We start from the raw sequence: 10,846 nt of genomic DNA, 5'->3' as shown, positions 1-10,846 counted from the left end.
TTTCAAAATGCTGACACGCCGAGCTCAAAAGGTTCGCCATCACTGGCCTAGGGTTATGTATGGAATAGCATGTCGGGTAAATGGCCTCCACGGCTTTGCTGGCACATACGCACTCGTTTGTTGAAGTTTTCCATGACTGTTTTGCATTAAATGTGGCTGAATTTCGTTGATACAGCGCTCAATTTCCTCCTTCAAGGTTTGGGTGGTTGTGGGCTTGTTGGCATAAACCTTAGACTTAAAAAAACCCCGGAAGAAAAAGTCCAACGGCGTTAAATCGCACGATCTGGGCGGCCAATTCTGATCACCAAAACGGGGAAATGACACGACCAGGAAATAACTCATGCAGTAATTGAATTGTTTCTCGGGCGTATGTGCCAGCAAAGCCATGGAGGCCATTTACCCGATATTCTATTCCATATGATATTCTATTCCATACATGACCCTATACTGTATACTTTATGAGTCAATAAAAAATTTACAATTTTTAATTATAAACCTGTGTTTTCTATCAAAATTACTTCTTGCGTGAACTTTGGGACACCCTTTAGAACGTGAAGAACTTTGTCCTACGCCCAGCTCTTGAGAAATGTGCCGACTTTGCTGGCTTTAAGACCACATTCGGTTCCTGAGAAGAGCACAAAACAGTGTTTGGAACGGTCTTAAGGGCGTGCAAAGAATTCGTTCAAACTTGGGTCAAATTTTGCCTAACGCGCGTTCTTCTGTTTGCATTTTTAAACAGAAACTAAGGTGTATGTTGGTAACCTGGCAACAGGTGCTGGCAAAGGAGAGTTAGAAAGGGCTTTCAGTTACTATGGCCCCTTAAGAACTGTGTGGATTGCAAGAAATCCTCCTGGATTTGCCTTTGTGGGATTTGAAGACCCTAGAGATGCAGAAGATGCAGTTCGAGGCCTGGATGGCAAGTAAGTGAGATGCCAGTTACGAAACTTCGGTTCATGAGGACAGTCTGCTAGGCTGGGTGATGGGGAGGTGCTAAGCTTGGGTTCTGTCGCAGCGGTTCTCGACCTGTGGGTCGCGAACAATGAAAATACATCCTGCATATCAGATATTTACATGACGATTCATAACAGCAGCAACATTACAGTGATGAAGTAGCAACGAAAATAATTTTATGGTTGGCGGTCACCACAACATGAGGAACTGTATTAAAGGGTCGCGGCATCAGGAAGGTTGAGAACCACTGGTCTAGAGGAAAATGTAAATAGCTAATCATTTTATTTGCTTACGAAAGGGAGTGGAGGTGGCCTTCAAAGGGCTACAAAGATAGCTGAAGCCTGTGAAAACAGAGGGATGGAAAGTTCCAGATCCAGAGGTGGTACGTATTTTTTTTTTTTAGCATTAGAATTTTGTTGCTTCTCTTTTACAGGGTGATTTGTGATTCCCGAGTGAGGGTTGAACTATCAACAGGCATGCCTCGGAGATCTTATTTGGATAGACCACCTGCCCGACATCCCTTTGATCCAAATGATAGATGCTATGAGTGTGGTGAAAAGGGACATTATGCTTATGATTGTCATCGCTATAGCCGACGAAGAAGAAGCAGGTATTTATTTTAAAGGAATGGTTGGTGTACTGGTTAATCAAGTAATTCTTTTATTAGCAAGGCAGAAACTAATATTTTTATATAAATTTGAATGTTAATTGTACAGGTATATTTTTATAATTTTTGTTTAATTAGACAAATGTTAATATATTCATAACCTGGTCAAACCTTTCAGGTTTCTTCGTTTGAGTCAGTCGCCTTGATTCAGAATGTCACGAGCCTTATGATATGCTGAGGCGCCTTGCAAATCCGACAATTAAGATCCTCCTAGACCTTGAGGTGATCAGCATAAGAGGCCAGATCCCCTCGAGTCATCTACACCTAGCTTCACCTTATTCTTTAAAGGGCAGAAAATTTGAGTCGGTGATCGCCGTAACAGTAAATTTGGCTTACAATTGGGGCCCCCTCCGGTTTAGAAAGAGGAACACCAGATTGACCACATTTCCAACTAGAAAAATCTTCTTGCGTCAATCAAGCCTCACCTGGCTCATTTGGCTGTCAGTTTGATCGTCGTTAGATTGAAGAAAACATCTAGATGCAGCGATCGGCTATAGATACTTCTAGATCGTCTAGATCTACTAGACCATGGGCCAAAGAGGGTCGACCTGCAAACTTGCAAGGTTTATTTTAAATACACATTACAGTGTTTTATATTATGTAATTCTAAGATGTAATTCAGCTTTTAACAAATCTCTTTTTAGGTAGTTTAAAAAAAAACTGGACAACTAATAGGCCCAGAATTTATTTCCAAATGAGATAGTAAATTTAAATAGTTTTGAGACTTGATTTCAGCAGAGGGACAGACACTATAAATACGAGTTGCCATCTAACATTTTGTTACTTTCCCAACTTGAAAAATAGGTCACGGTCTAGATCCCATTCGAGATCCAGAGGTAGACGATATTCTCGCTCACGGAGCAAGAGCAGGGGAAGGAGGTGAGAGATCTTTAATGCAAGTTTTAACAAGCAATAAAAAAACTTAAATTGGAGATGGACCTAAACCTCTTTGATTTAATTTTTAGGTCGAGATCAGCATCTCCTCGACGATCAAGATCTGTGTCTCTTCGTAGATCACGATCCGCTTCACTCCGACGATCTAGATCTGGTTCTATAAAAGGATCGAGGTAATTCCAGTATGTACCATATCCCACCCCCCCACTTATTTGTATTTGGTTTGTCACGTCTTAATGGCAAAAAGAGAGTGTCTTAAGGACATAATTTGGCATGATGGGGTGAATTTGAGACCTTAGAAAGTTGTTAGGGAAATAGTAGTGTACATATGGGTAAATGTGGCTTGTTTAGCCAGACACTTAAACACTGAAATTTAGAAGGTAGAAATCAAACTAAGAACTTCACCTCTTTTTATTCCTTTTGTAAAAGACCTGTAAAGGTGATAGAAATGAATAAAGTATAGAGAATAAGGAGTTGACAGTACTATAGATGATGGATGAGTCTCCTAGGTAGGAAATGCCATTGGGAGATATTGTGTTATAAATCTTTAAATGCAGAGATTTTAAGATAAAATCAAATCATATCAGTCTTAAATGAAAACCATTTACTTTCTCTTGGATACTTACCTAACAATCTAGCTCATTGGGTATGGTAGAAGCAAATAATTAAAATGCTAGTTCCTTATTTATTTGATATTGGACCTTGTTGAAAATGTGGCAACTTGTTGAATCTTAGACTGATATAAGGCAAGAGTGGCATCTTGTTCAGTTTTGGCTTCTATTCCGAGCCTGCCTAATAAGGTGCTCAGAAGGTGTTTAAGGAAATTACTAGTGTGGACTAATTGGTATAATTTTTGTTTTTAAGATCTCGGTCAAGGTCAAGATCAAGATCCAGGTCTATTTCACGACCAAGAAGCAGGTAAGGGTAAAAAGCTGAACAATGCTCTCGTTATATGGCACCAATATCCAAAGACTTCAAAGTGTTTTGAATTATTGAGGCTTCAGGTGCCAACTCTAAGCCTAGGTGTTGAGTGGGAACACGGTACCTTGTTAATGAACTAAACTTTAGAACTTCATTTGTACATGGCCTCTTCTGGATGATTTCCTGGACAAGGGAATGTCAAGGTATAGTGAGAAAGCAGTTTGTACCTTTGGTGTTAAGAGGCCCTTGTTAGAACTAATAGGTGCATGGAGAAGCATTCTGAGATATGTGAACTTTAGGCAGATGAATCATGATAAAAGCAGTTCATTTTATGAAGGCTAGTTGGAAGATGGGCTTTTGTTAGCAAAAGCTGATGGGCATTTTTTTCCCCAGTTTAATTGCAGCCTGACATTTTAATTTTAGGACAATTTGGGGGTTCATTTCATGATGTTGTGACTGTAAGAAAGGGATTGGTTAGTACTTTTTCTTAATAGAATTTCTCATGTTTTGACAGCCGATCAAAGTCCAGATCTCCATCTCCAAAAAAGAAGGTAAGCTAAATAATTTGTTGCCAAATTTTAACCGTCAAATGTGGCCTCTGCAGAATTTGTTTGCTTCCTGCCTACTTTGCAGGCTTTGATTTTGAGCTCTTTGGAGAATTGGTGCTATATATATAATACTAAGTTTCTTAAAGGATTGCTTTTCCTGCTTCATTATCACCTTATACTTTTATTGGAAATATTTAGTCATAAAATATTAGAATGACAAGATATGTTTAGTCCTGTGAACCCTTAATTGTATAATTTCATGTTAAGACACATGCTTTCCCCACACATAGGTAAAAAGGAAATGAAGAAAAATTTGTAGGTTGAATCTTGAAGCTAAACTATTATCTGTCTAGTTGCTACTTAATTACCCTCCCAAAGAAAAAACCCCAACATTCAAATAGTTCTCTTTAACTTAACTTTGCAATTTTAGCAAGGATGCTAATCTTAAGCAGGGACAAAGGATTTGTATATAAATCTTTTTCAGAAAGAGGGAGTGTGATAGAAACATCAATGAGAGAGAAACGTCTGTCAGCTGCTTCCTGCATGCCCCTTACTGGGGATCAAACCTGCAACCTGGGCATGTCCCCTGACAGGGAATGGAACCATGACTTCCTAGTTCATGGGTTGCCCCTCAACCACTGAGTCACACTGGCCAGGCTATTTATGAATTTTTAGATCTCTGCTATAGAAACGTAGTTCCTTTGGCCACCTTTGAATTTATTGAAACATGTTCGTAGGAAGAGTACGTTTCAGTAGACACTAATGGGTTCCAAACCTAATGTTTTTCTTTTTAGTCGTTCCCCATCAGGAAGTCCAAGAAGAAGTGCAAGTCCTGAAAGAGTGGACTGAAGTTCTCAAGTTCACCTTTTAGGGAAAAGTTATTTTGTTTACATTATTATAAGGGATTTGTGATGTTTGTAAAAAGTAACCTAGGAAGGTTATTTCGACCATCTAATCAAAATGGATCTGGATTATTACTCTGTAAATTCACAGCAGTAAGATAATATAAATTTTTGTTGAATGTATTAACATCTTATGGTTTGCAACAACACTGCAAAAAGTTAATAGGTAAGAAACCTATCAACCTTTTATAAAAAACGCCGTGATTTATATTTATTTATTTTTGCAGCCTTGTGATGGAGAATCAAAAAAATAAAAAAGCAAGATTGAATGATAAAGGAAGTGGAAGTAGCAGTAGCCGACCCTTTCAAGACATATGGACAGAAACAACAGATCATTGTGCACACTGTGTAATGAAACGGTAGTAAGCAGACCGTGGAATGTAAAGAGACATTTTGAAACTAATCATTGTCAGCTATTGAAAAAAAATATCGATGAAAGGAAGGAATACATTTCTAGGCAGCTACACCTCAATGAAAGTCAATCAAATTCCATCATTAAATTTGTAAGATGCTCTACAAATTTAACATCAGCAAGTTACTGTATTGCTCTCTCCATAGCTCAGCATGGAAAAGCCCTCAGTGACGGAGAATTTGTTAAGGAAACATTTCTAAGATGTGCACCAGCTCTATTTTACAATATATAAATAAAGATGATATTATTAAAAGAATTTCTGAGTTACCACTCAGTAGAAATACTATCAAAGACAGAATAATAGATCTTAAAAAAAACGTACAACATCAATTAAAAAAAGACTTAAGTAGTTGTAAATATTTTTCTATTTCTCTTGATGAAACTACTGATGTCACATCAAATGCTCGGTTGGCCATTATTGCTAGGTATTCTGATGGTCTCACAATGAGAGAAGAGTTGTGTGTGTGTACTCATTGTGGGAAGTCCTTCAGAGATCGCAGTGCCCTCCTTGGACATCAGGGCGTTCACATTGGATATAAGCCATTTGAGTGCACTGCTGTGGGGAGGCCTTCCGTTTAAGGTCTACCCTCATTCAACACCACAGAGTTCACACTAGAGAATAGCCATATGAGTGCAGAGCATGTGGGAAGTCCTTCCGTCAAAGGTCTTGCTTCAGTAAACACCTCAGAATTCACATTGGTGAAAAAGCATTTAAGTAGTTCATGTGAGAAACGCTTTAGGTGCAGTAATCATCCCCTTAGCCACAAGAGCCTTTACAGTAGAGAAATGCCATGTGACTAGTGATTGTGGGAAGTCTTTCAGCCAAAGATCTAAACTCCTGGAAAACCCCGGAGTTCACACTAGGGAAAGCATTAAATGTGCCGGGAATGTTGTATTTTTTCTCACTTAGAATGACGACGCTGAAGGAGACACTTGGCGTCGCATTAACCGGAATGTAAATCCCTTACAATGGAACATACGCTGTTAGATTCCTCCTCAGTTTCGGGTACAAGTGAAACTTGAAGTACAAGGGCACTTGCTAACATGCCCAGACCTACTACCTGACTGACTTCCCACTGAGTGTTTGTGGTGGAAGAGATTCGCCTCTAGCACCTGGCTCGCCAGGAGAGCGTGCTTCCACCACCACCCGTGGGTGCTCAGGGGAAATGTGTTCTGCGTTCTCACTTGTGCTTGAGAAAATCATGAAGACTCTGAGCTCTTGGCAGGATCTTTATTCCTTTACCTCTGACTCGGGAATGGACCTGACCCAGCGTTCATCTAGGGCTCCCGTCCTCAGCTAAGAGGCGCTACCTCTTTCAGGGACGTGGCGGTTCTCACAGTATGGTGTGACGAATTCCTTCAGGTTCTGATTCACCAGCCTGCAAACTCCTTGCTCTCCTCTCTTCTGGTTTATGATATTTCGTAAAGGTGTTTTTTTATTTTATTTTGTATCTTTATTTTTGGTAAATCACTGGGATGATTTGAGAGGAAAGTTGTGTTCTGTCAGCGTGGAGAGGTGAACAGATATGGTGGGTCCCGATCTTTCTGTGCTTTGGAAGGCACATAGCAATGGCAGAAAATCACTCTTTGTCCAGTATTGGCTGATTTTGTATTGCTGACCAAGGCCTTGAGAGAGAGTGCGCATGACTTTGTGGTGCTGATTTGCGGTCTGGTGCCTCTGTTATTGCTGGGGGCATCAGTCACCCAGAAGAGGAGTTCACTGCTGTGCTTCTGGGAACAATGTGAATTACATTTGCTATTCCCAGTGTATCCTACATAATTCTCAGCAGTGTTTATGGAAATTCTTCCCCACATACTGTAGAGGAGCCATGTGCCATGATGTACATTTCATAGGCTGGTGCCATTTGTTATAAGACTCTGAGGGCACCCTAACCAGTTTGGCTCAGTGGATAGAGCATCAGCCTGCAGACCGAAGGGTCCCAGGTTCGATTCCGGTCAAGGGCATGTACCTTGGTTGCAGGCACATCCCCAGTAGGGGGTGTGCAGGAGGCAGCTGATCAATACTTCTCATGTTTCTCTCTCATCGATGTTTCTAACTCTCTATCCTTCTCCCTTCCTCTCTTTAAAAAAAGACTCTGGTGGAACTACAATTGGGCCAGAAACCCTGTATTCATAGTGAGTGGGAGATACTGCAGTGAATTAGGTGAATAGTGTCTCTTCTGAAGGTTACCCATGAATGTGCCAGGGCCTGTGGCCTGTGTGGACTTTGTGTAGGGGTATTCTCAGGACGTCCCTTGACTGTTTCCTGCAGCTGAAGTCATTTTTAGGGGGAAAAAATCCTAAAGATTTGTGTCCTCTTCTGGCCTCTCTAGGGTGTGCACCTCGAGGTCTGGTCAACAGGCAAGACCTCAAAGCTAGAGGAAGGGTAATCCTGTAGTCAGTCCCAGGATGTGGCATTTGTGACCCAGTCAGCATTCCTGTTGATTCCAATGGCCATAGTCTTCCCATCTTGCCAATGTTTGCTGCCACTGAGGCAAGGCTGGTCCTCTCAGGAAATTAGAGGAGAAATGGTAGAGCCCATATAGGGTTTCCATTTTAGATTTCTAACAAGACAGGGATATCTAAGTCTTTATTTGGAAATATTTAAGTCTTTTTTTAGGTATAGTTATAGCTGACATGCAACAAAGTGCAGTTTTCTCATGTGTACTATTTGGTGAGCTGGATATATGGCTAAAGCTGTAAGACCAGCACATGTGAACTAAGCATTTCTCAGTTAACTACAGCTTAGGGCAGAAGTAGACTTACACATGAGAGTATGCAAAACACAGAATTTATTCTCTCTTTTAATTTTTTTAAAAAATATATTTTATTGATTTTTTACAGAGAGGAAGGGAGAGGGATAGAGAGTTAGAAACATCGATGAGAGAGAAACATCGATTCAGCCGCCTCCTGCACACCTACTGGGGATGTGCCCGCATCCAAGGCACATGCCCTTGACTGGAACCGAACCCAGGACGCTTCAGTCCGCAGGTCAATGCTCTGTCCACTGAGCCAAACCGGTCAGGGCTATTACCTCTTTTTTAAAAAATATATTTAGCCCTGGCCAGTTTGCCTCAGTAGACAGAGTGTCAGCCTGTGGACTGAACGGTCCCAGGTTTGATTCTGGTCAAGGGTACATGCCCAGGTTGCATACTCAATCAGCAATGGGGGGCAGGCAGGACACAGCCGATCAATGATTCTCTCTCATCATTGATATTTCTCTCTCTCTCCCTCTCCCTTCCTTTCTAAAATCAATAAAAAGATTAAATATATATATTTAAAATGTTTAAAAATATTTTTATTGACTTCTCAGAAACAGAGGAAGGGAGAGAGAGAAATGGTGATATTAGTAAGAAACATTGAACTGCTGCCTCCTGCACGCCACCTACAGGGCATCCAGGCAGGCATGTGCCCTGAGCTGGAAAGGAACCCGTGACCTTTCAGAGCAAGGGATGGTGCCCACCCCACCGAGGCTCACTGTCAGGGAGGAGTTTCTTGTATTTTTATTTTTTCATTATTGTATTAATTTCCATGCCAACAGCTCTACACCTGCTTTGCCACACCCTGTATTTACCTCCTCCTGCCCTTTCATAATTTCTCTCTCTCTCTCTCTGCCTTCCCTAGCCTTCCATGCATTGATTTTCCTTCCTTTATAAGATTAGTTCATATTTTTCATAGTTTTATAGTCACTAAGAGGTGTGTAGTCTTTAACAAATACTGGTCTCCTTCAGCTACACAGTTATTTTGAGATTCAACCACTAAAGCTTATGTGAATAATTAATTACATTTTATTGCTGAGTACTCTGACGTTCTGTGGGTAACCACTTTATCCATTGGTCTGTCTATGGTTTTTGTTATTTCCATGTTTGGGGTATTAAAAATAAATCTGCTGGGAATATTGGGTTCAGTTCATTACATAGATGTACGTTTTACTCATCTGACTGTTGCAATATAGGTGAGTCTTTTATTTTTTATGATAAACAGAACTGTGATCTAAAATCGTCTTTCCGCCCTAACCGGTTTGGCTCCGTGGATAGAGCGTCGGCCTGCGGACTCAAGGGTCCCAGGTTCAATTCCGGTCAAGGGCATGTACCTCGATTGCGGGCACATCCCCAGTAGGGGGTGTGCAGGCGGCAGCTGATCAATGTTTCTCTCTCATCGATGTTTCTAACTCTCTATCCCACTCCCTTCCTCTCTGTAAAAAATCAATAAAATATATATTTTTTTAAAAATCGTCTTTCCCTTTGCCTTCCCAGTCAGCAACAATAATGACAATTCTACTTTTTCCACAATCCTGCCAGCACACGGGTTGCATACTGTTTTTAAATTGTAGACCCGGAAATGAGTATAGTGTTAGCTTGTTTTGTTTTAAATCCATTTCACTAAGAAGTTTTTTATGGTGAGTGTTTCTTCATGCATTTATTTACTAATACCCTGACTTTACCTCCTTTGTTGAAATGTATGGTCAGAACCTTTTGCCAACTTTTAAAATGAATTTATTATTTTAATCAAGAGGAGGTAAGTGCAGCAACTAAGACATATATATTCACTTCACTCATTCCTCAACGACTCAGCTGACTCCTTTGCAATTTGGTACTATATGATTTGAATATAGGACACAAGATTATTTTTCACAGATTGTGTCCTAAGTGCAATTTACTAGTAAATCCCACTTGTACGATACACTTATCAGCTCATCTGCATTGCTAACATTCTTCTCTGTTCTAAGTCTTAGCATCCAATAGTACATTAAGTGAAGTCAAGGTTTGTAGTACTTGTCAGTTTTTTTTTTTCTCTCATCATTGCCAGTTTGAAACTGCCAAAATAATGGCATTGAACATGGGCCTGCTAAGATATTTCAGTAGCAAATCATATTTTATTTCCAATGTATAGATACAGTCGCAACAAATATGCTCAAAAGCATTCATAATAAAATCCTATATAATAAAGAGCTAATATGCTAATTAGACCAATGGTGAGACAACCTTCCAGAACGACGAGGGTACAGGACCACAAGGCAGCCGGGGCTGCTGGGAGGGCTGAGGCAGCAGCCACAGCTGTGGGCTGTGAGGGCTGAGCCCCTTGCATGAATTTTGTTCATTGGGCCTCTAGTAGTAAAATAATTGAGAAGTGGCATGTTTTAAACATTTTTTAAAACATACATTCAGCCCCGACCGGTTTGGCTCAGTGGATGGAGCTTCGGCCTGCGGACTGAAGAGTCCCAGGTTTGAGTCCGATCAAGGGCATGTACCTTGGTTGCGGGCACTGTCCCAGTAGAGGGTGTGCAGGAGGCAGCTGATTGATGTTTCTCATCGATGTTTCTGGCTCTGTTCCTCTCCCTTCCTCTCTCAAAAAAAACCCAAACAATAAAATATATCTTTTTAAAAACTTCCTCTCTGTAAAAAAAAACAAACAATAAAATATATTTTTTAAAAAACCACATACATTCAACATATATGTGTATTTTTTTAAATATATTTTATTGATTTTTCACAGAGAGGAAGGGAGAGGGATAGAGAGTTAGAAACATCGATGAGAGAGAAACATCGAT

The 10,846-nt window shown here is 40.4% G+C and overlaps 1 protein-coding gene across 3 annotated transcripts in view; it reads left to right on the top strand.

The window, feature by feature from the left end:
- LOC102257374 (serine/arginine-rich splicing factor 7-like) overlaps window positions 1-6,299 on the top strand; it is a 7,637-nt gene extending 1,338 nt beyond the window's left edge. Inside the window, exons 2-8 of one of the 3 annotated variants that reach the window (XM_014536914.1) lie at window positions 740-920; window positions 1,385-1,561; window positions 2,423-2,497; window positions 2,584-2,685; window positions 3,377-3,430; window positions 3,948-3,984; window positions 5,111-6,299. In XM_014536914.1, the coding sequence (XP_014392400.1) occupies window positions 740-920; window positions 1,385-1,561; window positions 2,423-2,497; window positions 2,584-2,685; window positions 3,377-3,430; window positions 3,948-3,984; window positions 5,111-5,137 (653 nt within the window). In that variant the 3' untranslated portion in view covers window positions 5,138-6,299. Of the gene's footprint in view, window positions 1-739; window positions 921-1,384; window positions 1,562-2,422; window positions 2,498-2,583; window positions 2,686-3,376; window positions 3,431-3,947; window positions 3,985-4,773; window positions 5,018-5,110 lie in introns of those variants that run through there. The other 2 variants (XM_014536916.1, XM_014536915.1) reach the window with 2 other exon arrangements.
- Window positions 6,300-10,846: the final 4,547 nt, after the last annotated feature.

The sequence above is a fragment of the Myotis brandtii genome, unplaced genomic scaffold, assembly GCF_000412655.1.
Source record: "Myotis brandtii unplaced genomic scaffold, ASM41265v1 scaffold1682, whole genome shotgun sequence".
Lineage (NCBI taxonomy): Eukaryota > Metazoa > Chordata > Mammalia > Chiroptera > Vespertilionidae > Myotis > Myotis brandtii.
The sequence above is the reverse complement of the archived record's forward strand: the minus strand, read 5'-3'. Positions and strand labels throughout refer to the sequence as shown.